This window comes from Macaca fascicularis, chromosome 2 (genome assembly GCF_037993035.2).
Source record: "Macaca fascicularis isolate 582-1 chromosome 2, T2T-MFA8v1.1".
In the NCBI taxonomy this organism is placed as follows: domain Eukaryota; kingdom Metazoa; phylum Chordata; class Mammalia; order Primates; family Cercopithecidae; genus Macaca; species Macaca fascicularis.
Window position 1 is genome coordinate 31,049,259 of NC_088376.1, and position 26,344 is coordinate 31,075,602.

At 36.3% G+C, this 26,344-nt stretch overlaps 1 protein-coding gene across 2 annotated transcripts in view; it reads left to right on the forward strand.

Annotated features, from left to right (window-relative positions):
* Positions 1 to 26,344, forward strand: part of TBC1D5 (TBC1 domain family member 5) — a 564,828-nt gene that overhangs the window by 399,508 nt on the left and 138,976 nt on the right. For both annotated transcript variants that reach the window (XM_074030923.1, XM_074030922.1), the window contains 2 exons: positions 8,599 to 8,741; positions 24,648 to 24,754. In XM_074030923.1, coding sequence (XP_073887024.1) covers positions 8,599 to 8,741; positions 24,648 to 24,754 — 250 coding nt within the window. The remainder of the gene's footprint in view (positions 1 to 8,598; positions 8,742 to 24,647; positions 24,755 to 26,344) is intronic.

The following is a 26,344-nucleotide window of genomic DNA, read 5'->3' on the forward strand; positions in this document are numbered from 1 at the left end:
TTCAATAAGGGAAATACGCTGTTCTTTTAAAAGGCAAGAACGATACTTTGAAATGGGCACGAGGAAGCTGGGAAATCCTTTTAGTAGAATATAACTTTCCATGATAATAGAAGCATCCAGAATAACAAAAACATAAATATAGAGCAGTTCTTAACCTAAGGTCCCTGAATTAGCCTAACTCCTAAAATGGCTTTCACTTGAGTAGATATGATATGGGGATGGGTGTGTGTATTTTTCAGAAGGGAGGGCTCATATGCTTGATTACATTCTCAAAGGGATCTGCAACTTCTCTCTACTGATGAATGGGATTTCAGTTTCACTGTTTTATACTTTTCATGAAATGTTTGAAAGTGGGAAACGAAACTCCCATGGCCACTGCCTCACAAATTTGCCTCTATTTGGACTTCAGAATGATCAGGGAAAGTAATTTTGTAAATTTCTCTAGCTATAGTTCGTTCCAAGCTGGGGACAGGCATAGGCTGAGAAGCCAGGGGTATTTGTTGAAAGACTGAACATGCAAATGGGCAATGGCAACACTATCTGTGACAACAGAACTCAGACCCAGATAAGATGCCCCAGAAGCCAAATTACAACCTTTGCAGCAAAATCAGTCCAGAACGGTTAGGCCTTGGTCAGTCACTGCTAACTTCGCTATTTTTGCCCTACTTTCTGCTTCCACCACAGGACCAACCTAGAGAAAGCCAAATATGTTCCCCAAATAATCATATATGGTGCTCTACCTCTAGTTAGCCCTCTGCCATGCCTACAGCCTTCAATGGGGGCATACCTGAAGCCTCCTTCCCCTGACCCCATGACCCTGTAAAACTTTATCTTTCCCCTGGCTACTTTGGATTATCTTCCAAACACAGGCAGTGGTAGCTGAACTCTCTTGCTATTGCAAACTCTGAATAAATAGCCTTTGCTTATTCTCATTTGGGGGTTTTCATTTATTTCCACTTTGCATTGAAATTTGAGAGGTTCCAGGTGAACTCCCTTATCCTGAAATCTCTCTTCCACCACTACATCACAGAGCTGATAGTAATATCACTGGAGAAATGTTTCTTGGAGTTTAGCTCTTTATTTCTCCAGGAATAGCATTTTAAATGCATGTTTTATTTTAGGGGTAGTTAGATCCCCATAGTTGATAGTGTAGAATCTTAGACTTAGAATGGTTCACTGGTAACACAGAACAGAGGAACACAAAATAGATGACCATTTAGCCAGGCTCCCAGTATCATGGGGCTTCTACATGGGGAGTGAGCAAATGCCCTTCTGGGCCTGGCAGTTTTGGTATTATCTCACTTCTGTCACCCTCACATTTGTATCCCTCGTTTTTATTGTTTTTATAATAGTATTTTCCTCGAAAATAAAATGTATATAAATTAATAGAGATAGAATTCTAGGAGAAATTTGGCTATGGATACTTTGTGTCCATTAAATGTGTGTTTGATGGCCGTTGGCTGAATGGTTAGACCTGTAGAGCGAGACAATTTGAAGATGCACACTCAAGAGTAGGCTGAGAAGATGCAGAGAGAAACTACAACTTCCCATGTATGGATCTTATAGTTTGGTTCCCATATCAGCAGCATCAGTATCTCCTGGGAACTTGTTCAAAATACACATTATCTCTGGGCATAGTGGCAGATGCCTGTATTGACCCACCTTAAAAAATGATCAGGCTCCCCTTAAATCTTCTGTATCAGAAAACTTTGGGGATAGGTTCTAGCAATCTGTGTTTTTACCATCCCTCCAGATACCTCTGTTGTATGCTAAAGTTTGAGACCACTACTGTAATTAGAAGAGCCATCCAATAACTTCTGCTTTTTCTCTCCTCATGGAGTAACATTTTACATGAATGCATGGTAGATTTTAGGAGCCCTGACAGCTGAAGCCAAAATATGATCAGGAAACAAGAATCTGTCACCTTGTCCAGTGCCTCTCAAACTTGTACATGCAGATCACCTGAAGGTTTTGTTAAAGTGAACCTCTGATCCAGGAGCACTATACTGCGGGTGGGGCGGCAGGGGCAGGGTGCTGAGAGATGCATATCTAACAAGCTCCCAGGTGGTGGTGATGGACCTAGGATTACTCTTTGAATACCAGGGTCCTAGGAGACCACACACCCAAGCTGAGGAACATTGGAGGTATGGGCATGCAGGCAACTAGAGCTCAGGAAATGAAAGGGGAAGGTTCCTGAGAGGTTAGGAGGCTTTTATAAATTCCTGCATAAATCTGATCACTTACTGCTTAGAATGTATGTTCAGGGATCTCCACAGAGAGATAGGGGAAGCCCAGGAAGAAGATTGATGAGCAGCTAGGAATCCTGTGAAAGGTCCAGCCTCTAGGCCCAAATCAAGATCATCTGTGGTCAAGAAGAGCTAACTTGAGGAAAAAGATTGATATTAATTAAATAAACATTTTTAACCACCTACTCTCTGCCTCATATCAAATAACCCCCAGGATCCTGTGATCTGCCAGAGAAGAGAGAGAAACCGAAACAATATCCATAACTTACTATTTAGCTGAGATTTGTTTATCAGTGCCTTTATCTCTGGAAAATGTAACTGGGAGCAGTAACACTAATAGGTGTGAAACCTTCAGACATCAGACCTGGGCAAAGTAGTGTCCTAAACCCTGAACTGCCAGACAGGATCAGGGCACTTTCTGGAATAGAAAAGAAGAGAAAGAAGAGAGGGCCAGTGAAAATTAACCACAGAGGGTACTTAAAGCTATGGGTTAGAGATAAGAGGTCAAAGGCAATAAGATACCCCTGCTGCCTTTTAGGAATGGATTCCTTCTGACTCTCTTAATAGGTACCCATCTGTGGATTTTGGCCATGTCCCTTTGAATAACAGGAATTCTATTTCCAATGTAATTGTTGGTGTTGAGATTGACTGCTTATGGAGGCATAATGACTGTGGTCTTACCTTCATCCCTGAATAGATCCTGATATTTCTCAGCTTAGTGTTATACCTCATGTCAGTTCTTCCACCAATGTGTATAAATGTATTAGGAGATTTACGCAGAGGAAGTCGAAAAGTGTTATTCACTGTAGTTAAGATCCCTTTGGTATTTGAGATGTCTATGATGGTTTCAAAAAATAAAGTCATACGTTTTATTTTTTTAAATGAGTTTCAGATTATGGAGCATAGGAGTAATTATTTTTAGCAAATCTCTATATGCAATTTTAGAAAACTTATTTGATCATAATTTCCTTTCCTGAAGGTAAAATGGTAGAGCAAAGCCTGTTTACAGACTTTCTAGAAGTAAAAACTGTCTCTGGTATGAATAAAAAACAGTTTTCATGGAGCCTAAAATTCATTTTCGCAACATGGCCAACAACGGCACATTAATTCTTTGTATATTTAATTCATACACAGCAGTGGCTTCTAAGTAAATTTCTCAAAATACCCAGTAGCTTACTTGTGGTGGAACCCGCGTAAGTGATAGGGTAGAGAGGTTACTTCTCAGCAGCTGTTATCCCCATAGTCCTCTCCTGTCAGGGCTAAGATTCCAACTGCTCCCTATTGGAATGGACAAGAGGATTCTCACAGAGAGTGCATCCTGTTCATACAACTATAGCCATATTAGACTATTACCATCATGCATTAGCTTTATTGGAATTTCCTGGTAAATTATATATGCTAAAGTTAATCAGTCCTTGAAGTACCATACTTGTAAGCCAAATAGCAGGCATATATCTGAAAGAGGTATGTGTGTATGAGAGAGAGAAGGAGAGAGAAAATGTTCAAGCATCAAAAGTTTGTCGTATTATGGTCATCTTCTATAGCCAACATTTTCATGATCTTCTTATATCCCTGGAAAAACATAGATGTACAAGGCTCTACTTTACATTCAGACTATTTTTGCAAAGGCATATTACAGTTGTTCTGACAAAACAGCTTCAAACACTTGCCAAGGAGAATAAATTACAGTAGGAATGGGTGGTAATTATTAGGAACTTATTTTTGGAATAAGAAACCTTCCTTAATAAAGGGTTACGTACTGCCCTCTGAAAGAAAGAGAGAATTTTCCCCAAAGTCAAAAAGACACTTTTAACACTTCATGTGCATATCCTGTGGGGGTTAAATTAGGTTAGCATGTGTTCCCAAAAAGGCAAATTCAAGCTGGGTTCAATCCATGGATTACAGAGAACACTTAGAAAGCAAATTGGAATTCTTTAGACACAGTAATTCAAAGTTTCTGTTTTTTTCTCTTTTTGAAGCAGAGTTTAGCTTGATGGCTTAAAGGATTCAGATATGTCCTCAAGGCATTCAGATATTTTTAAAGACCTAATTGAAATAGTTGATTAGACAAAAAATTTACCAAACAGGTAAGCATCCTTCAATAATGTATTCTACAGAGCCCTTAGGAGACTAGTAAGTGTAAAATTGGAATAAAATTATATATTTTGCGCTCCCATTTTTTTGTGACTTTGTTTTCTAAAGAAGTTCAAATTAAATACGAGAATGCCTTGTGACCCTAAGTATAATGAATTCAGTGTTTAGTTACAATTTTAAGACGCTTTCACAGAGTTGATATAAAGGAAAATTTAGAGTGTATTAATTTCAAAAGAACTGAATACAAAGAAACCCAATATAAGAGCCTAAAATCAGTCAAAGAAGTACCCAAGCACAGAGATAAACATTTTTGGCTTGCTTTTATTTTTCTTGAATACTAATACAGAAATGGATTCTGTGTTTATCCCATAGCAGGCATAGATTATTTAAAAATTGTTAGCTTTTAAAAATACAAGTGAACAGAAAGCAAAACACAAATTGACACCATTGAGCAAAAATCTAACATTGCTTTTTTGTGTAAGAATGCTCACCTAGTGGCATCATTTCATGATCACAGGTTACTCAAGATGCCCTTATAATGTTTGTTAAATTAAATTCAATATAGCATTTCTACATTACTTGTTCTTGTAAGGTTACTATGCCCATATCTCACTAAAGAGCCAGTAATGGGAAAGAATAGGGAAATGGACCTAGGATTTAATTTTGTTTCTCCATATATAACCCACTACAGCCAAGTTGGATTAAGGGTATGCTTATTTAAAGCTCAGTCAAATTGGTCCTTTTCATAAACTCATTGGTAAAAACGAATTTCTCTTGGTGTTTCCATGGGTCACGCACCGAGCAATAACACCAACAGTAGTTACTGATCCCCTGGGAATAGCAGCTTAATTACACAGAAGTTTGAAATCAAGGATAGTGGTATAAATGCAAACATAGAGACATGTCCTGTCTTTGGGTGGTTTATTATTAAATTTAATACCTCAGATACTCTTTTCTGTTTCTGCAGATCTTAATTACTAAGTAGATATGGTAAAATATGAATTATTGTATTATCACAAGTGATCAAATATATATGGTTATGAGCATGGCAGTCTGCAGGTGTAACGTACATAAAGCAAGATTGATAGTATCAAGCAGTTAAACTGAAGTTATCTTTAAGGGGAAAAGGTTTAATGCTACCCTTAAGTGTAACTTAAACTCTCACTAAATATTTTTAACTGCAATAAAAGCATGTTAATTGTAGGAATGACTTCTTTACAAGACCTCGTTTCTTAGAGTAAGTTTTTCTTTCCAAGAATATAAAAGCTTACTGAAATAATTTCTATTACTAACTCATTCTGTAAAGAGCTTTTTCCTTGGCTTTTAAGCTCAATGAAGAAAGCCCAAAATAGCACAGGAAATTTGTGTGTTGTGAATATATATATATATAAAATGTAAGAACTAAATCCAACTGGGATAAAATGATTAAATTATTGATAAGGGCATTGTTGGTCCCAAAGCATTCCATTAGTTATATGCTTCTTCTTAAATATTTTGAGAATTTGGCCTTAATTTTCTTATAATTACATATAAAATAGAAGAGACAGCATTTTACTTTAATATCCTCTCATGTACAACTTATTACAGTCTTTATATAAGAGAAATATGCTAGGCATCTAATGATACATTTTTTTCTTATGTGTTTTTGGTATTTTTTCTACCTCCTGGATTATTTTTGTGCCACCACTTTCAAGATCAATGCCTGTACTTCCAAATTAGCTATCCCATTGCTTCTCAGTAAAGGTGGCTTTACAGTGGGGTTAACAAGACTTCTGTAAATACATAAAGCGCTTAGCAAAGTGTATAGAGGTCTTTACAAAGAACTTTCTGGATCTCTTTCTCTCTTTCTCTGTTTCTGTCTTTCACATGCACTCACACACACAGAATTTGGTCCTTGCCGTGGAATTTTACAGCAGTGTACTTGGCAAGGTACTTAAAGAGTGAAGCAATATGAAAGATTTATAAAGCAGCACATTGTAGATAACACATTAAATATAAAAGTACTAAAGACATGCATTGTGTGTAGTTTTGGAGATATTAAATATGTGAACAATTTGACACAGAAAATAAAGATGTATTTTATTCAGTGTAGATTACTAGATGTTTGCAGTTAACCTTCCTGACTGCTGCAGTGAAGATCGCTGCATGTGTGTATCTTCAGAGTCAAAAAGGATGCAAGACAAGTTGACGAATAACTGACAGTTTGTTGTAGAAATAATGGGTGTAGAAATAATGGGTATAGAAATTATTTCTAGGAAATGGGCTACTTTGTTTTGTTGTTGTTGTTGTTGTTGTTCTTAAAGCACTATCTGTGATAAAATCTAAGATGTGATTGCTGATCAGAAAATGGCAAGAATTTGAGCTGTAAGGAAAGAGGGGGAAGATTGTATTCTTAACTGTAGTTGTGTATTAACCTTCATCTAGTTTCCTCATTGATGGATTTTTCTTCCAGTTGTGTCAGCTGAATAATTGTAACCATGTTCTACATGTTTTAGTCGTTTAAGAATGCAAACATTTGTATCGGTTAAAAATCCTTTGAACAGGGGCCCAAAATGGTTTAGTTCATGTATTTTTTTGCTGTGCCCATCTCTGGTTCCCCTGATACTCTTTGCAGTATCAGTTAATTCTTTGTAATTAAGAAAGCGGCCTATTTAATTTAGAGATGTTTTTGTACTTCTTGGAATAGTAAATATTAGCATTTGTAATTTGAAAGAATTAGAAGTGTGTGGAGAAGTATTTTTTTTCGTAAGCCATGTAAACACAGCCATCTTAGACAAAAAAAAATTGTGTTAACCACCCCTCATTTAATTAATAGCAGCAGAGTAAAAATTGAAAATTATAAAAGATAAAAATTATGAAAGACACTATAACATTTTTAAAATTTGAACATTTAAAACATTTAAAATATTTTAAAATGGAAAATTATAAAAGATACTGTAACATTTTTAAAAAGATAAGTATTGGGCATTTTAATTTTTTATACTGAAAAATTGAGTAATTGATGTAGTTGAAAATACAATCTAATTATTATATTGATTAATATGATGATGTGAATAAAAAAACTTAAGTGTTCAATCACATGGTTCCTAATAAACTATGATACATATTTGTGAGTATACAGCATTTTGTCATATCTTTGATTTCTCCTTAAATATATTACTCTCTGAGGAAAGTACTTGATTTTTTTTTTGCCTTGCTTTAACCCCATAGATGGTTATATTTGGTTTCAAATTTTACATAGAAGTAACATCTCTTTACTAATTTTTAAAGGATTTATTCTGTATTATTTGATGCTGCTAGAAATTTGAAATTTTTAATCTTTTGCTACGTGCTAGAATCACATAGAATTCTAGCTGAAGTCCTTAGAAGAAGATTTATGTAAGGAAATTGTAGCCATGTCATGTAAAATTAGAGTTCAATGAATAAAAACATCAAACCAAATTTTTTTCTTATAAGAATTAGATATAAAGAGTTTAGCATTTATTGAAAGTCTAAAGTGTCACTATTTATGATGTATATTTATACATTGATGTTGCTTAGCTGCTTATGTTTACTCTGTGGCATAGATACTCATTTTCTAGGTAATAGAAGTAAGCACTTTCTAGGTAATAGAAAAGCACTCCTAGAAAGGTAGCCTTACTGATCAGGTATATTGGTTGCAAAGCTCAAAAAATTAAGTATGACTATATCTTTCATTTAAAATAACTATCTATGCTTGGCCAAAAAAATAGATATCTACTGGCCTTTTCCCACACTTAATTTTAAAATGAATTATTTTAAATAGAAGCGAGATGTGAGAATGCAGTTTTCTAAGTTTGTATCGGATTTGTCATATAAACATTTGCAAAAGGGCAATTAACAACAACAGTAAATCAGTAGAGATCATGACATTTTGGAAAATTTTATTTTTAACTTACAACCTTACCTATGAAAGCAACTACTAGACTACTAAATATTCATTTTCTCTTCACCTTTTGGGAATTTGTGATTTCTATTAAATATGAAAGATTTTGACATTTTTCAAATATGTGTGTAATACTTGTGTATATAATAGCATTTAATGATTATGGCCTAGTTATACAATTATAAAATTCATTGAAAGCTTAAAAATTAGGTTTTACTATATTATATTTTTGATATATAATATTTGCTCAGTGTGTTCAGTTAATAGTTTTTCACGGTTACCTGAGAAAATGATCACTCTTTACATTACTCTCGAAAGTACTGTCTTCTGAATTTTTGTTTTGTTTCTTTCCAGAAGGTGGGTGCGGCTGCTGTTTGGACGAGAGTTCCCCCTGCAGGACCTTCTGGTGGTCTGGGATGCCTTGTTTGCAGACGGCCTCAGCCTGGGTTTAGTAGATTATATCTTCATAGCCATGTTACTCTACATCCGAGATGCTTGTAAGTGTTAATGACCTTGCCTACATTTGACTAGATACTCCTGATTTTTAAAAATGTTTTGCCTTTTAAACAGACTTGGTGTTTTATTATTTGATTTACATGTACCTCAATTTTTATAGTTGGGTAATATATTGAAATTTCAAAGGAATATACTAAACATCCCTTTTGTTGGTTAACTGTGTACACATTGGGAGATGTGAGTTATTTTATCCTGAGAGAATTAGAATATTCTTCAGAACCATTTTTCTAAAGACTTTACTCCTGCTTTAATCTCCTCATTACACACAGTTGTGAAATGCATCTATAAAAGCCAGTATTTGAGATATGTTTAGAGCTCCACCTTCTGACAGGTAGGGAATATTCAAGGATGTTTATCAGGAGATTGGAGTTATTTTTATAATATCAACACCTTGCTAATAAAAAAACAAATATTGCATTTAAAGGTATTTTAACTTTCTTCCAGTTATATTTTAGAAAAATATATTTCTCAATATAGTGCTGAATGGTAGACGTGTACCCATCTCCTCAGATCTATGTTAGGGTGCCTGTAATAGCCAGAAAGCCAGTGCCTAGCCCTTTTCAATAGTCTCATAGTCCTTAGCTTGAAGAAAATATCGGTGTGTATTTTAAATTTCAAAATACCTCAAATTGTTTTCCGTCTCAGATAAGTAACGAAAAGTTCACACAATAAAACTTCTTAGGCAAAATACAATTAGGAAAAAGTGCACAAAATTATGCGATTGAATTAGGAAATAGGAAGCTAACATAAAGTAAGACTTTGTCTGAAGAACATACACTTTTTAGAATCATTTATAATTGAGACTGTTAAATTGTAATGTGGTTCTCTTTATTTGTTCGTTGAATACCAGTTGTGGCAGATGCCCTTGTTATGCCTCTAGTAACACTAATTTTCTTTAAAATTTTAGATTATACATTTTTTAATTTCCCAAAATTACTTAAATAAGTGACAGGGGTACCACGTTTTATCCAAAAATTATAGATTTTGTTCTGTGCCTCGAAGGTCAAATAGTTCAGGTTTTGACAGACAAAGTGAAAGTTTCTTCCTTCTGAGCCAGATCTAATCACTTAAGAATATGGAAGTCATAAGAGGAAGCATAAGGAAAATGGAGAAAAATATCTGAGTAGATTTAATGGATACTGGATTTTATGATATTCAATACTAACCTCTGAGTTGTATTTTTAAATATAAATAAAAATAAAAGGAATGAGAAAACTCTTCTAGAAAAAAAAAAATGCTTTGGATAATATTTATGCAAAACTTTACAAAGCAAACAACTGCTGAAAACTATTATGATTTTCTGTAATTGTAAACAGTTTACAATTTGCTGTTTTTTGACTTTGGCACATTACCACTATATATTTTTAATTTAATCATCCTGTCTCCTATTCTAAGACCTACTTTTATCATTGTATAAAACATGGCAAATTTTTTGGCAGCTGAAGTCCTTACACATTTTTCATCTTTTCACTGATGACTTTATAAAATGTGAAAAAATACAGAAGTAATGAAGTGATTTATTTATTTCAATATTAACCCAACTTATTTTAATTTTGTTATTTAAGTCTGTAACAGTGGATGAGATCTCCTAAAAATAGAATGAATATTTGTCAGGTATTTACAGATCACTTCTCCTGTTCTCAAGAAGTTTACCAACTATTAGGGAAGACTGACATAAATGTTTTCAAATGAACATATTTGGTACTATAGTTGGGATGTGGATAGGTAGTGTAGGAGAGACACCTAGCTCCCCTCTGGGCTGCCGTGAGTGAATAGAGAAAATTGTGCAGATGTTGGCAGGCCAAATAAGAGGATCTGCATACAACGCAGAAGGAACAGCATGAACAAAGGCCTGGAAGTGAAAAGCAGCTTATTGGGGATGTGTATATCAATGTGTTTCTACAAGCTGTTTGGTATTATTAGAGTACAAAGAGAGAGAGAGACTAGCCGCAAGTTATGAGACTAAAGAAAGAAACAGAAGGGTCATGATGACAGTCTTTCTATGGTAAGTGATAGGGAGCTATTGAAATGTCCAAAGCAGAAATGTGATCACTTGTAGATCACTTTAGTGGCAATGGGGAAGATGAAGTCGAAGGAGACAAGAGCAAAGGCATCAGATAACAGTTATGACGGTAGTTCGGGAGAAAAACAGTGGATCAGAGAATTATTCAGAGCTAAAGTTAGCATGATTTAGTGATTAAATATGATAGGAGAGGGAGAATGGAAAATCTAGAAGAGTCTCCAGCTTGGAGGTATGAGTGACTGGGTGATATTTATTAACTTGGACAGAAAATACAAGGATTAAGAAGTTTTAGGAATATTAATAATTAACTGGGCTTTGACTTTGCTGAGTTTTGAGATATTTATAAGAAATTATAACCTAAAGATTTGAAAAATAAAGTTAAATGTCAATATCAAGGCTACAGATTTAATTTTGCAAATGATTAACAGGTGTTTGTTAAAACCATAACCACAGATGCAGAATAGGGTGACTATATATCAGAGTTTGTTTGGGATAGTCTTGGTTTACACCTGCTATCCCATAATAGTAATTATTTGTCCTTTTTCACTCTCAAAGACATTACATTAGGATCATAAAAATTATATGGTCCTATTACCTAAGGTGGGTACATATGGAAAGAGAACATGGGCAAAGGTGAAACTGGGTTTAACATCAGCATTTCAGAGGCACCAGAGGAGAAAAAGCTAAGGAAGAGCTTAACTTGTGTTGTAACCCCAGAGAACTGTCTGGAGCCAGGCAGAGAGAAGAAGGTCAGTAGTGCCCAGAACAGTAACACAAGGTTAGAAAAGTCCACTCACTTTGGGAACTGTGGAGGGACAGTCATTGGATACCTTTGCCAGGGTGGATTCAATGGACTGGTTGAACAGAAGCTGGATTATGGTGGGTTGCAGAGTGAATAGACAGTTAAGAAATACAGTAGTCTTTTCTTCAGCTTTTTGTTGTTGGGTTTTTGTTTGTTTGTTTGTTTGTTTGTTTGTTTTTAATATATGCATTACTTTTTCAACTGAAAAGATAACTAAATAAAAACAAGGAATATGGAGATAGCAGGTATAGAGTGATCTTTGAGTAAGGAAGAAGAACGATGTAGCTAGAGGACAGTGCAGGGGCAAGGAAGATTAGATGGCTGTCATTAGACATTGGAGGCGGGGCAGAACTAATGGAGAGGTTTACTTCTCAAACCAGTCTGAGTTCCTACTTCAAAAATCAACACAATTTTCCCCACCCTGTTCCATGAATGAGATCTCTGAAAAAGCCAGACATGGTGGCTCGAAACTGTAATCCCAGCACTTGGGAGGACAGGTCAGGAGAATTGCTTGAGCCTAGGAGTTTGAGACCAGTCTGGGACACGTGGTGAAACCCCATCTCTACAAAAAATAAAATTTGACTGGGTGTAGTGGCTTGTGCCTATAGTCCCAGCTACTCAGGCTGAGGTAGGAGAATCATTTCAGTCCAGGAGGTCAAGGCTGCAGTAAGCCATGATTGCGCCACTGCATTCCAGAGCGTGGGTGACAGAGCAAGACCCTGTCTAAACAACAAAAAAAGAGAGATCTATGAAAAGAGAAAATATCTTCTTTGTTTTGAAGCGTTCGCTTGTTTATTGTCTGTTCTTCACACCCCACCCCTAATCCCTATTCCCCAGTGAGAGACAGGATTTTGTCTGTCTTGGTTTCCCTCCCATATACTAGCATCTAGAATTGGGCCCAGGGCATAGTAAACCTCCAGAAAAATATTTTTTGAGTGAAATAATTGAGGAAATAAGGGCCCAGAGGCAGTAGAAGAGAACTGGGTCTGGAGTCCTATGAAAGACTGGCTGTGGAATAGGAATGAAAAGCTGGTGCTGATGCAGGAAGAAAGCACTAGGCTGCTTTCACAAGTAATCCAGTTCATAGGTGGAGAAGACAGAAAATGGAGGAATTCCATATCTGATAAAGGAGGAAACAAGGTTATCCACTGTGAGTGAGGCAGAGTAAGGTTAGTGGTTTGTGGGAAATGACTTGGAGCTGTGATAAAGATAGCTGATTAAGAGCCAAGAAAAGCCATGTGTAGCTGTTGAAGATCCTACAGAGAGAAACACTGGGAAGTGGTACCAGGCCTCAAAAAAAAAAAAAAAAAAAGAGGTAGATTGTGATCCAGGCTTCCAAATGAATTAGGCAAGACTAAAGGGAGACAGGAGGGTAGAGGGTGTTGAGTTTATTTGAAAATAGTGGTTTAAGATGTATAAAGAGGGAAGCACAGCCAGGAAAAGATTAGGGAAAATTGAATGTATCAAGGAATTGGGTAAGGTAGAGCATGAGAGAGCTAAATGCGTACAAAGTTGTGGTCAGACATAAAGCAATTCTAGATCTGCTTGGTATAGTTGAAGTGCGTGAAGAGGAGTTTAAGTCACTTAAAGACCAAGGGATTGTGAGGAAACTGGGGTTTTTGTTTAGTTCTCCATGGACACTTCACCAAGGATCCTAACAGGAAAAGGCGTAGAAAGAAATGTAATGAGCCTGCACCATAGCCTGAAATAAATGAAAAAGAGTGACCAAGAAAACAGCTTTTATTGAACCAGTCAATTATTCAGAGTCAGCCATTCAACCAGTATTTACCAGTATATGGTACATAGATGACAGTGATGAAGGGACATGATAAGGCATAGAGTCATGGCATGAACTTCAAAGGAAGAGGGAGTTTTATGAAATGATAGGAAGCAATAGTTTGGAAGCTGAATCAAGGAGCAAGGTAGTCTTCCACCTCACATCTGGAGGTTGCAGAGGCAGCAGTGACTCTGGGAAGGTGAGGCTTAGAGGAAAAGACATTGTTCCCTAGAGAAAAGGATTGAGATAGAGGGGAGCAGCAGAAAGAAAAGGAATAGAGAACCGGATGGGACAGAGTTGCATAGGAGGTCAGTACTAGTTAGATGAGCTGATATTTTTGGCCATGGTCAAGAACTGAGAGGAAGGTGGACAACTTGCCAACCCCAGCTTTCCAAATAAATCATTCGTGTCAAGCTTTTATTTCATGCCAGTGGGTTCTGACTCATAATGTCTTGCTGGGGCTTCCAGAGTGGGGATGTTTAGTTACACTCAGTAGTTTAAATCTCATTCAAGAAGATTCATTCAAGAAATCTTAACTGAACACCACTGTACCAGGCTCTGAGCATTACATACGTTTTTTCTGAGCTACATTTGTAGGATGCTTAGAGGATGTTTCATCTGTGGGAAACTAAAAGAGCCCTCCTTCCGTGATGACATTCCTTCCTTGGGGTGCATGTCTCCTAGGGATTCCGTGGATGGGGATCGAAGGGTCTATGATCATCCTGATAGTGTGCAAAATATTGTGTAGGTATGCCTTTCTTTGGGTCAAATGTCTATAGTTTTCATCAGTTTCTCAAAGGAATACATGCCCAAAAAAATAGATAAGATTCACTGCATCTAGTCCAAAGTTCTGATTTTGTAGGCACAGATAAGGCCTGTTATGGACTAAATTGTATTCCCGCCCCAACAAAAGATATATTGAAGTCCTAACTTCTAGTACCTCAGAACGTGACCTAATTTGGGAATAGATTGTTGCAAATGTAATTAGTTAAGATGAGGTCATACTAATCCAATATGACTGGTGTCCTCATAAGAAGAAGGAAATTTGGCAACAGACATGCACAGAGGGAAGACAATGTGAAGGTACAGAGGGAGAAGAAGGCCATGTGAAGACAGCCAGAAGCAGAGGTTGGAGTGATATTATCTACAAGGCAGGGAATGACAAGGATTTTCAGCCATTACCAGAAGCTAGGAGAGAAATAGGAAACAAATTCTTCCTCTTTAGGAGAAACATGCTGCTAACACCAGAAGCAGGAGAGGCAAGGAGGATTCTCCCCTACAAGTTTCAGAGGGAACATGATCCTACCAAAACTTTGATTTTGGACTTCTAGCCTTCAAAATTATGAAACAGTAAATTTCTGTTATTTTAAACCACCCAGTTTTTGTTACTTTGCTGAATTATATGGATTAAAATTATACACAGAAAGAAACGTTGAGCAGTAAGGAAATAGTGTGAGAGTAATCATAAACCATTACTCCTATAATTGTTTATGAATAGCCATACCCCCACCACACTATTTTTTAACTGACTTATTTAATATTATAAGTCACTCTTGTGATTCCTTTCTTCCCCTGGCTCCACCTACCTCTTCCTCCTATTTTCAGGCCCAGGGTGAGGTAGCCTTTTTCCCAAATCTTTTCCTATTATTCTAGCTCTCATTGATTTCACACTTTTGCAGTTCTGTAAGATCGTAATCAATACCACTAACTAAGTGCTACATTAGTTATGCTCTATTTTACATTTTTCCGTAGTCATTGTGCGTGTTGGTTCTATCTCCTCAACTAGATTGTGAGCTTCCTTGGTACCAGAACCACATTACAATTCTTTCCTACCTCTAAATGCATTTGAAGCTCTTCATGTGCCCAGTTAATATAGTACTTGGGGTAATGCCAGGCCAAAAGATACCATAGAGCTCTTGGAGGGGTGGATTTGTGTGCTGTGATTGCTAAGAAGACAAGTGCTAGTCTCATTCTTAGAACAACTTAAATAAATAATGATTCTTTGAAAATATACTTTCAGCATACCTTCTTCAAAGAAAGCATTGCCTACTTTTAAAAGTAAGTAGCTGAAATTTTCACATCTGTTTTTTTATTGATTTTATTTTGTTTTTGACTAGTATCAAAAAAGTCTCTATTTTAAACATAACATACCTTTTATTTGTCTTGTAAATTGCATTAATGGCTAAAACACTATAAGTCTATTTATAGATTTTCCTTTGTTTTTTTTTTTCTTCTGAGACGGAGTTTTACTCTTGTTACACAGACTGAGTGCAGTAGTGCGATCTTGGCTCACTGCAACCTCTACCTCCTGGGTTCAAGTGATTCTCCTGCCTCAGCCTCCCAAGTAGCTGGATTACAGGAGCATGCCACCACACCCAGCTAACTGTTGTATGTTTGGTAGAGACGGGGTTTGACCATGTTGGCCAGGCTTGTCTCCAACTCCTGACCTCAGGTGATCTGCCCGCCTCAGCCTCCCAAAGTGCTGGGATTACAGGCATGAACCACCACGCCGGGCCTAGATTTTCTTAAAAGGAAAGTATTTCTCAAATATTTATTGCCTTTTTAAATGTACTTTCTCTTTGAACACCATAAATGGAAAAGTTTCCTTCTTGGCACTTCTGCCCACTTCCTGCCTTTTTTTTCAGCCAGCGTAAGCATGTTACAATACTCTACTATAATTTTCCTCTGTCTTTGATAGAGATTTCTTTAGCTATTTCCTTGCCTGGCATGGCATGGCAGTTGTGGCCTCTTTGTGATTTCAAATATTACTCATTTTGCTTTCCTTTTAGATCTCTACTTACTCTTCAGCCACTGTCTGTCTGCCAGTATTTCCCGCTGTCCTAACCCAGAATTTCTATTTTTCTATTTTCTAGTTAACAGCATGTTCAATGTCATATTGATGTCAAAATGTGTTTATTTCAACGCAAATTGTATTTATTTGTCTTTTCTGGAAAAACGTTGCTTAACAGTGACTACAAATTTTAAATCTCATGGTAATGTCACAAAGTTTTATCAAAGCGCAAATTGATAGTCTTATTTTTGAAGGAGTGTTTAAGCACTTCCTGACTACTAGCTCTCCTCCCTCTGAGACATAAAATGGTGTCAGTTGTTTTTATGATTATATCAGATATGTATATTAATGTACCCTGTTACAAACACCATTTATACTACTTTATATCTTAGTTTAATAGTCTCCTCAAGTTTCACTAACAAAGGCTGATATACCATACTAGCACATTGTCTGTTATTTTGGGTTTCTTTTTTAATGTTTCCTTTTTTAAAAAAAGTTGAATTATTGATTTGGATTTAAGAAAGGTTCTAGGTTCAGCACAAAACTAAGTGGAAAATACAGTTCACATATACCCACTCCCCCAGATACCCATATTCTCCCCCACTATCACCATCCCAGTGAGAATGATACTTTTTTTTTTTTTTTTTTTTGAGATGAAGTCTCACTCTGTCGCCCAGGCTGGAGTGCAGTGGCGCAATCTCGGCTCACTGCAAGCTCCGCCTCCTGGGTTCACACCATTCTCCTGCCTCAGCCTCGTGAGTAGCTGGGACTACAGGTGCCCGCCACCACGTCCAGCTAATTTTTTGTATTTTTAGTAGAGACGGGGTTTCACCATGTTAATCAAGATGGTCTCGATCTCCTGACCTCGTGATCCACATGCCTTGGCCTCCCAAAGTGTGGGGATTACAAGCGTGAGCCACCATCCAGCCAGAATGATACATTTTTTACAGTTGATAAACCTGCATTGATACAGCATTATTGCCCAAAGTTCATAGTTTTACAGTAGGGTTCACTCTTAGTGTTATATACTCTGTGTGTTTGGACCAATGTATAATGACATGTATCCATCATTATAGTATCATACATACAGCAGTCCCTCCTTATCTGCAGTTTAAGTTTTCATAATTTCAGTTATCTGATACCAACCAAGATTCAAAAATATTAAGTGGAAAATTCCAAAATAAAAAAAACTCCTAAGTTTTAAATTGTATCCCATTCTGAGTAGCATGATGAAATCTGTAGCCACCCCACTCTGTTCTGCCCTGGACATGAATCTTCCCTTTGTCCGGCATATCCACACTGCATAAGCTGCCTGCCCATTAGTCACTTAATAGCAATCTTGATTATCAAAGCAACTGTTGTTGGTATCACAGTGCTTGTGTTCAAGTAACCCTTGTTTTACTTAAAGCCCTAAAGCTCAAGAGTAGCGATGCTGGCATATTGTTATAATTGTTCTATTTTATTGTTAGATATTGTTGCTCATCTTTTACCATAATTTATAAATTGCCTAACTTATAAATTAAACTTTCATCATAGGTATGTATGTATAGGAAAAAGCATAGTACATATAGGGCTGAATACTATTTGAGGTTTCAGGTATCCACTGGGGGTCTTGGAACACATCCTAAAAATTCTCTGTGTCCTGCCTATTCATCGTCTGTCTCCCTCTAATTGCTGGAAACTACTTATCTTTTCACTGTCACAGTGTCATATAGTCAGATGAATGAAGTCTGTAGCCTTTTCAGATTGGCTTTTTTTTTCTTAGCGATATGCAGTTAAGTTTCCTCTGAGTCTTTTCATGGCTTGATGGCACATTTATTTTTAATGCTGACTAATATTCCATTTTCTAGATACAATACAGATTGTTTATTAATTCACCCACTGAAGGACATCTTGGTGACTCCCTCATATACAAGTAAGATATCCACCCACTTTTCTCCTTCCATGCATCCCGTTTCTCCTTAGCACCCCTGCCATAGGAGCCACTCCGTATCTGCCTTCGTTTGCTTCCACATATTGTTGGCTGACACCTCACTGACCCTGAAGTCTTCCATTTTAGGAGTTGTCACAGCCCTTAGTGTGTATCATTATTATCAGCCCTACCCTAGGTTGCAATTAATTTTATGTTTCTCTTCCACTGGAATGTAAGAAAAAGTTGAGATTTTAAAAATTCTTTTCATGTCTTTAGAACTTGACTCAACATTTTAAATAAAACAGGTGTTTAATATAAACATTGAATGAATGAATACAGTCCAACACACAGAGAAGATATTGTCAGTACTACTTAAATACCTTGTGTACTTCAGCCATTTTTACTGACAATGTATATTTCTGATTAAGGCACTAAAAGTCACAAAACGCAATGAAATGAAGTGTATGTATGTGTGTCTATTTTCAGATATAACTAATTCCCAACCTATGGTTTTCTTTCATTTCAATTTGTAATTAAGAGAGTCAAATGTATGAATCAGGCTTACTGATTATTTTCTACATCTTAATCCACGCCAATTTTTTCAGGCTTCATTTCCATGACATTTTATAGAATGTCATTATGTGGAAGTAGAACTTGGGCTTTGATTCTGAGTACTTACCTTTAATTACCACAATAGTGTTCACAGTTTGCATTAAAAGACTTTGTTTTGGCCAGGTTTAGTGGCCTATCATGCCTGTAATCCCAGCACTTTGGGAGGCCAAGGCAGCAGGATCGCTGGAGCCCAGGAGTTCAAGACCAGCCTGGGCAACATAGTGGGATCCCCGTCTCAATTAAAAAAAAAAAAAAAAAAAAGAATTAGCCAGGCATGATGACACATGCCTATAGTCTCAGCCACTAGGGAGGCTGAGGTGGGAGGATCGCTTGAGCTCAGGAGGTCAAGGCTTCAGTGAGCTGTGATCATGCTACTGGACTACAGCCTGGGTGACAAGAAGGAGATTGTGTCTCCAAAAAAAAAAAAAAAGAATCCTCTTTTTTTTTTTTTAAGCCTCTGTCACCCAGGCTGAGTGCAGTGGTGCGATCTGGGCTCACTGCAACCTCCACCTCCCGGGTTTGAGCAATTCTCCTGCCTCAGCCTCCTGAGTAGCTGGGATTACAGGCACCCGCCACCATGCCCAGCTCTTTTTTTGTATTTTTAGTAGAGACGAGATTTCACCGTGTTAGCCAGGATGGTCTTGATCTCCTGACCTCACCATCCGCCCACCTCGGCCTCCCAAAGTGCTGGGATTACAGGCGTGAGCCATTGCGCCCAGCCAAGAACATTGTTTTTACACATATCATCTCATTATTTCCTCAGTCAATAATGAGATAGAGAAGGTGGAGAAAACAGAAGCCTGTGCACGTAATTGATATCCTTCAAAGTTCATAGTACAAATGGCATTCCTGGAGCTAACATGCCATCTTTCTGACTTTTCTAATACAGTGATCTTTCTCTGCTCACACGCTAGCCACTGGCAATTCTGTACTTTTATACTTGCTTACTTACTGCCTTCCAGTTGGAAGCACTATATATTTAAACATAGAAATTATTGAGTAAATATCTCTTATGTTATTGCTTGATCTCTTATTAAATGAGATTCTGTTTAAAGTGTATTAAGTGGGAAAAGTAACAATTTTTTAAGTCTTTTTTCCAAGCCCAAAGGGTGAGCTGCTCTGAATTTGAGATTGTCCTCTTTCCTAAAAATGAAATTAAAACTCTCATATTATTCCGCACAAAATCTGCTAGAGTAATAAAGACTTACCAAAGAGTATCCAAGTGTTTACATAAGAGTATGTGTTGGTCTTCGGTTTCAAGGATGGTTGTTGTAGTGATTGAATGGTGCTCAAAGAGGCAGTTGTCACAAAGCCAACTGAGGAAGAAAACCCAGAAGGACAAAATTTTACAAGGGTTTTAAACACTAGACTAAAACCACTTTTTGTGGAGGATATGACTGTGTTTTATATTTGGCTTTCTCCAAAACTGAAGAGAGTAAAATTTTTTTTGTTTCTATTTATGTTTTATACCCCAGCCTCCCTCTGACCACTTGTTTTCTGGTCCATTGGCAATCCCATTTTGTTTCTTGCCATTTGTACTTAGGAAAGTCAGAATAGTAAGGGCCTTTAAATAGGTGAAGATTATGCAGGCAGTAATTATGTGTTCTTTCCTGCATGTAGTAGGCCCTCAACAAATATTTTTTTTCAGAGAGCATTGCATTATTGAATACTTTCTCTATGCCGGGTGCCTGGCAAGGCACTTTCATTACACATTGACTTTGTTTTCAGTCAAGTACAATTAACTATGAGAAAAACTTTTTCCTTTTTTAAAAGAAAGGTTTTCTTTTTTGTTAGCTCATTTTATTTTATAATTAATCTATGATTATTTGTTTTTATATGCCATTTTATAGGTAAATACAAGAATGTATGCCTATTTCTAAATATTTGCTATTCTTGGCCTTTGACACCGAGGACTTTTTTCAGTTTATACCGATACCCCTGTCATGCACTTGCTAAGAATGTAGGAAAGTATAAGAGTAGGGGGTGAGGCTTTCAGTCTACACAGACCCAAGTTCGGCCCTGTCTTTGCCTTTCAGTAGCTCTGTGGCGTTGGCTGTGTTGTTACCTACTCTGCACTACCTCATCTATAATAGTCAGTGATAATGCTTTCCTTAGGGGGAATTAGGAGGACTCATGAGACCTTTATAAAATGTATGACTAGTTTTCAGGCATATTATAGGTACTCGATAAGTGATAGATATTTTGGGGGGGGTCAGGCGAGAAATTAAAGGAAGTCTATAGAGTTTCGTGTTTTGTGGTAGTTTTCAGTCCGTTTTATTATGTTGACAAAGAAAGTATATCTCAATATGAACTTGAATAATTTGAAAAAGTATTGCATGTATTTACAAACATTACAGTTGTAAGTGTGGTTAATTTTGAATTATGTGTAAGTTATTGATCCACATTGCTTTAAACTTTCTCAAAACAGTTACTTTTTCTGCATATCATTACTGATTTCACTTTTTGGTTTATTTGTACCTGCTGGAGAAACTAAATCATCTCTTCAGACGACTCCAGAATAGTTGTGGGGTGCATAAAGATTCAGAGAAGTCAGCTCTGCCTCATGTGGAGGTAATACTATTCATCAAGGATGAATTGAGCAAGATAGGGAAACGTACCATGTAGCAGCTGGCCCACTCTTACAGAAAGCCTGTAGATAGAGTAAGCAGTATTGTCTCATTTTATAAATGAGAGAAATAAAGTTTCAATGAAGTTGGGCAGCTTGCCTAAATTCACCATATTATAAGTGACTAGGCTGTCTAATCTAGTTATCATTCCAAATCCATTAACTTTTCTTAGGTACTACTTACCTTTGCTTTTACCTTCCCTAAATCAACTCTTTAGAATGTGCCTTCACTATTTTGTTTTTAAAGCATAAACATACTTCATTTCAAATGCAGGTAGATGCCAAAACTCAATAATTTTTCTTAATCTTTCACTTGTTACCTCATGTCTCTGCCCTGCTCTGATAGAATAAATATTGGGGAAAGAACAGTATTACAGATTAGTTTTTCATTTTCAATAAAAGTTTACTGTGAAGTTCAAAACTAAATTCTTACTGTGTCAGATCCTTGCTAGTTTGTTTTTAAACCAGCTTGCGTAATTCTCTTCTACCTACTTTAAACTTGCTGTAGTTATTCAAAAGGAGATTTAATACTTAGCATATCTATTTGCAAATTAAGGGTATTTCTAAAAGTGTGGATTTTCATTAGCAAATTAGAGATACCGTTATCTGAAAGCAGTGAACTTAACTTATTAGCTGTTATATTCCTAGTGCCAGTGCCTAGCATAGCCTCTGGATATCTGGCATTTAGTAGATGCTCAGGAAATGTTCATTGCATGCAGTGATTGGATGGATGAATAGAAAGATAAAAGAATGTTAGCTTCTTCATTTGTTCCTCAAGTAGAATTTTAATACATTATTTGGCTTCCTTTATATATTTTATAGCTTCTGATAGCTTGAAAAGTTTTAACAACTTATAATAACAGGATTATTGCTCTAGTCTCTATCTATATATTTATATCTAAATCAGTCTGTTCTATAGGAGTTCAAGACCAGTCTGACAACATAGCAAGAGCTTGTCTCTTCAAAAAACTTAAAAACTAGCCAGGCATGGCAGTATGCTTCTGTAGTCCATCCTAGCTTGGAGCAGGAGGATTGCATGAGCCCAGGAGTTTGAGACTGCAGTGAGCTGTGATCATGCCACTGCACTGTAGCCTGGGTGACAGAGCAAGACCCTGTCTCTTAAAAAAACATAGTAAATAAATAAATAAATGATTAATCAATCAATCAAGCTTTTCTGGAGACTGGGTTATGCTGATCTTCTAGTATAGTTAAAACTGCTTCACTAGAATAGTAGTAATACTTTATAGTATGCATCCATGATGTCTCTTGATTTTCGAAACAATGGCCTTTCAAAACAAATGTCTTGTAATAGAGTACAGACTCTGCAGCTAGACTTTTGGGTTTCCAATCTTGCCCTTCTAGGGAATCACTGGTAACTTGTGCAAGTGACTTAACTTCTCCAAGTATCAATATTTGCATCTGTAAAACAAAGATAATAATTGTCCCTCTATAAGAATGTCATAAAAATTAATTGAGATAATGTAGGTAAAGTTCTTAGCATGTGGCCTGGCTACAGAAAGCTTTAATAATTCACTGTTAGCTTAGTCGTGTTAGTAGTAATAGCTGCTTGGTATTATACATCTGCCCTTCTGTGCTGTAATTTTCTCCAGAGTAAGGACTCAGTTTTGTTTATCTCTACGTGCTCCCCTAGCATAGGGCCTGTCGTGAATGAGGTACTCAGCAAATAATTATTGGGTTGAATGAAGCAGTCAAATAAATTTTTTCAATCAAAAAGTTGTTTTCCAAGTGACTAAACTTAAGCTCACAGAGGTTACCTGAACTGGTTTTAAACAGCTGCTATAAATCAGTCTCATAGATTATATCATTTAATCTTAAGGCAACTTGATGAAAGGTTCAAATAAAGCCCTGGATTCAAACCTACATCTCTGTGTCATGAGATCAAAAACTTTTCCACAAAACTTTCCTGCCTCTTTACAAAATATGTAAGAATTCTTTCTTGGTCAATTACTAATGTATAATTACTTTTTGAGTTATAAGGTGAATTGATTAAGTCTTAATTACTTGCTAGATCTCAAAGAAATCTGTACATAAAACCATTATGCTATTCTCAGTATCTTAGCTTTTTGAATTTCTAGAGAAAAAAAGGACAGCAGGTAACTGAAGGTAAATATGAAAAAATGAACAAATAAGAGTCTGAACAGATACAGAAAGGGTAGGATAAGTGAGTGCTTTACAAATGAAAGCAGATGTATGAAATTACAAGCTGTCATAGCAGCAATGGAAATGAAGATGATAAAGTGGTTCCTTACATAGATTATAATTATTCATTTTGCCCAGTCCTGTCTCCTTTCCCCATAGTGCTCATAGGAGGGGGAGCAGTAGAAAGTTATAGCAAGAAATAGTATTCCAACAGCAGAAGAAAAAATAATCTAAAAATCAAAGATATTTCTAATTATAACTTCTAGTTGTTCATGTTGTTTCTGTTGAATCACAGTTGTTTTCTTATGGAACATTTTTCAAGTAACTGATTAATGAAAGGCTTCAGTTGCAACCACAGAAGTTAAAACTGTAAAGTTTCTTCACAATCAGTGCTGTGGAGGCAGTCAGTGTGGTTCACAAAGCAAGCATTGTTAGTGGGCCTGACTGTGACAGCAGTGGCAGATAAGATTGCCAAGAAGTAAAGTAGTTTACATACACCGGCCTGAAAAGATGTGTTTCATAGTTACACCCATAATTAGGTTGATTTGAAAAAAAAATTAAATGACAGGCTACAGAACACATTTAGACTTAACCTATGACAATTTTGACACTTTTCCTCCAAGAAATGCTGCTTAGATATTCTCTCCCTAAATCTCTTGTTACCTTTAGAAAAACAAATAATTAGTAGAAATTCTACTTTCTTTAGTTTTGAATTATATAATATTTACCCATACAAAAGAAAAAATGTAACAAGTTATAATACATAATAATCAAGGTAAATATTGTTTCATGGAAATCTCAAACTGGTTCTTTTCCATTCATACGACTTTTATTACTAATTTCTAAGTAGAAAAAGAGGAGACATTTAAACACAGCCATGTAAATGGCAATAAATATGCATGGTTCTGAGAATTTATGTTGCAGATGTACACATATCTGTATATGAAGTTCTTCTTTCCAACACCCCCTGAGGATAAGTGCTAATACATTAGATTGCAGTTAACAATACAATGTGTTCCTTCAAAGGCAATTTGGTAAAGATCCCTTCTTTCTACTTCCTTTTATCAAATCAGTTGAGTTATTGGTTTGCTTTCATTGACTCTGAGTTGTTAATTTTTATATTCTCAGCAATGCAGAGTATCTTAAATAGTATTGCATCTGAATTATTTTTTCCTCTTATTTAGTGATCTCTAGTAACTACCAGACCTGTCTCGGCCTTCTGATGCATTACCCATTCATCGGGGATGTACACTCACTGATTCTTAAGGCTCTGTTCCTTAGAGACCCAAAGGTAAGCTTCCCCAGTAGGATATACATAATTTTAAGTTGGGTAAAAAATAGACTTCTCTGTGTAGAGTCTAAGAATTCCGAATGTGGAGTTTGCCTAATAGTTGATGAATTGCCTAATGGTAGCATTTGCCTAAAGTTGTAGGCCAAAACTCACATACCTCAGTAGCCAGCAACTCAGCAGGCAAATTAAGTGGACCTTGCCATAAGAAACTGGAACACATGTCTCTTTTCCCACAGAAGGTTGTTCTATGCTTTTCCCTTCCTCACAAGTCAAGGAAATAGTTGAGGAACTACCAGTCCTTATAGCCAAACTATATTGTCATTGGTACCCCACACAGGGGTTTATTTATCCAAGTAGAACCTTGGGGGCCATATGAAGATCAAGAAAGTAGCTTTATATAAAGGACCAGTTCCATAAGAGTGGATACAATGAAACACTAAATTATTTTATATTATGATATGTATTAATATTTCTTATTTGAGGGGTTAAGAGTAATAAAATAAAGATTTAAACAGACTTTAACACTGAATTCTCTATTTGAGCGTAAAGCAATTCACCAAAATTTTCTTTACACTTCAGAGAAAAAGTGTGCTCTTTTACAACTAATGTTATATTTCTTGAAAATAAGAACATTTAATGATCTAAAAAAAATCTGTGAATCCTTGCTACTTTTGAGCCAAACAAAAATATTGGAAGAAGTATAAGAGAGAAAGCTTCAAACACGAATATCAGAATGCCAGGCATTGGATGGTAATCCCAGCCTTTGGCTCTTTGGCAACCCTCCCAACAGTCATGTTGGCAGTTGTCTAACTGTCTCTGAGTCAGTCAGTCTGTCTGTGGGTTCCATTGCCAAAGCTCTGTCTGATCAACTGGGGCCTCCAAGTTTAATGTAAATTTAGAATCTAAAGGATTTCTGTCCTTTCCTTGGTTGTTGACTTCAACCTTTTAGTGTATCCTTTATTCTTTGATTGATTTAAAATTATGCCTATATCTGTTCTGTAAATTTATGAACTTTCATATCATTTTTCTTACACAAAGCAGTTTCATTAAGCATCAGAAATATAATCCATTATTTCTCTGATGCATAAGGAAGCATACTTTTTTCTGGTAAGGCTTACGAATCTGACTATGAAAATTGAACGTTCCATATTTATATTTTATGTACATATGTATTTGTAAGTTGTGTGACTATATACTCCCTACCCCCCAAAAAAAACCCCACAAGATGACAAAATATCTGTAAAATAAGATTAAAGAATGAGGTTACCGGTCAATGAGATATGAGTTTTGATCTACAAACTTATGGAAAATTCTATCAGCTTAGCATTAGGAATTTTTAGAATCATACAGAGTGGAAAACATTGCTAAAATAGCAATTTGAATTTTCTACTTGCATGATTTGTTTGTTTTAATTGAAGGAAGAAATGAATATGTTTTCAAAACCTATCGATCTTGGTAATTTTTCCCTAGCTAAATGTGGTTGATATTTCTGTGAATCACTCACTCATCCAGCTTCAGAATTGTTTATTCTAAGTTCATCAGTGTTTGTTAGTGGAACCTAAATGCCCTTTCATATTAGTATGATTTTAA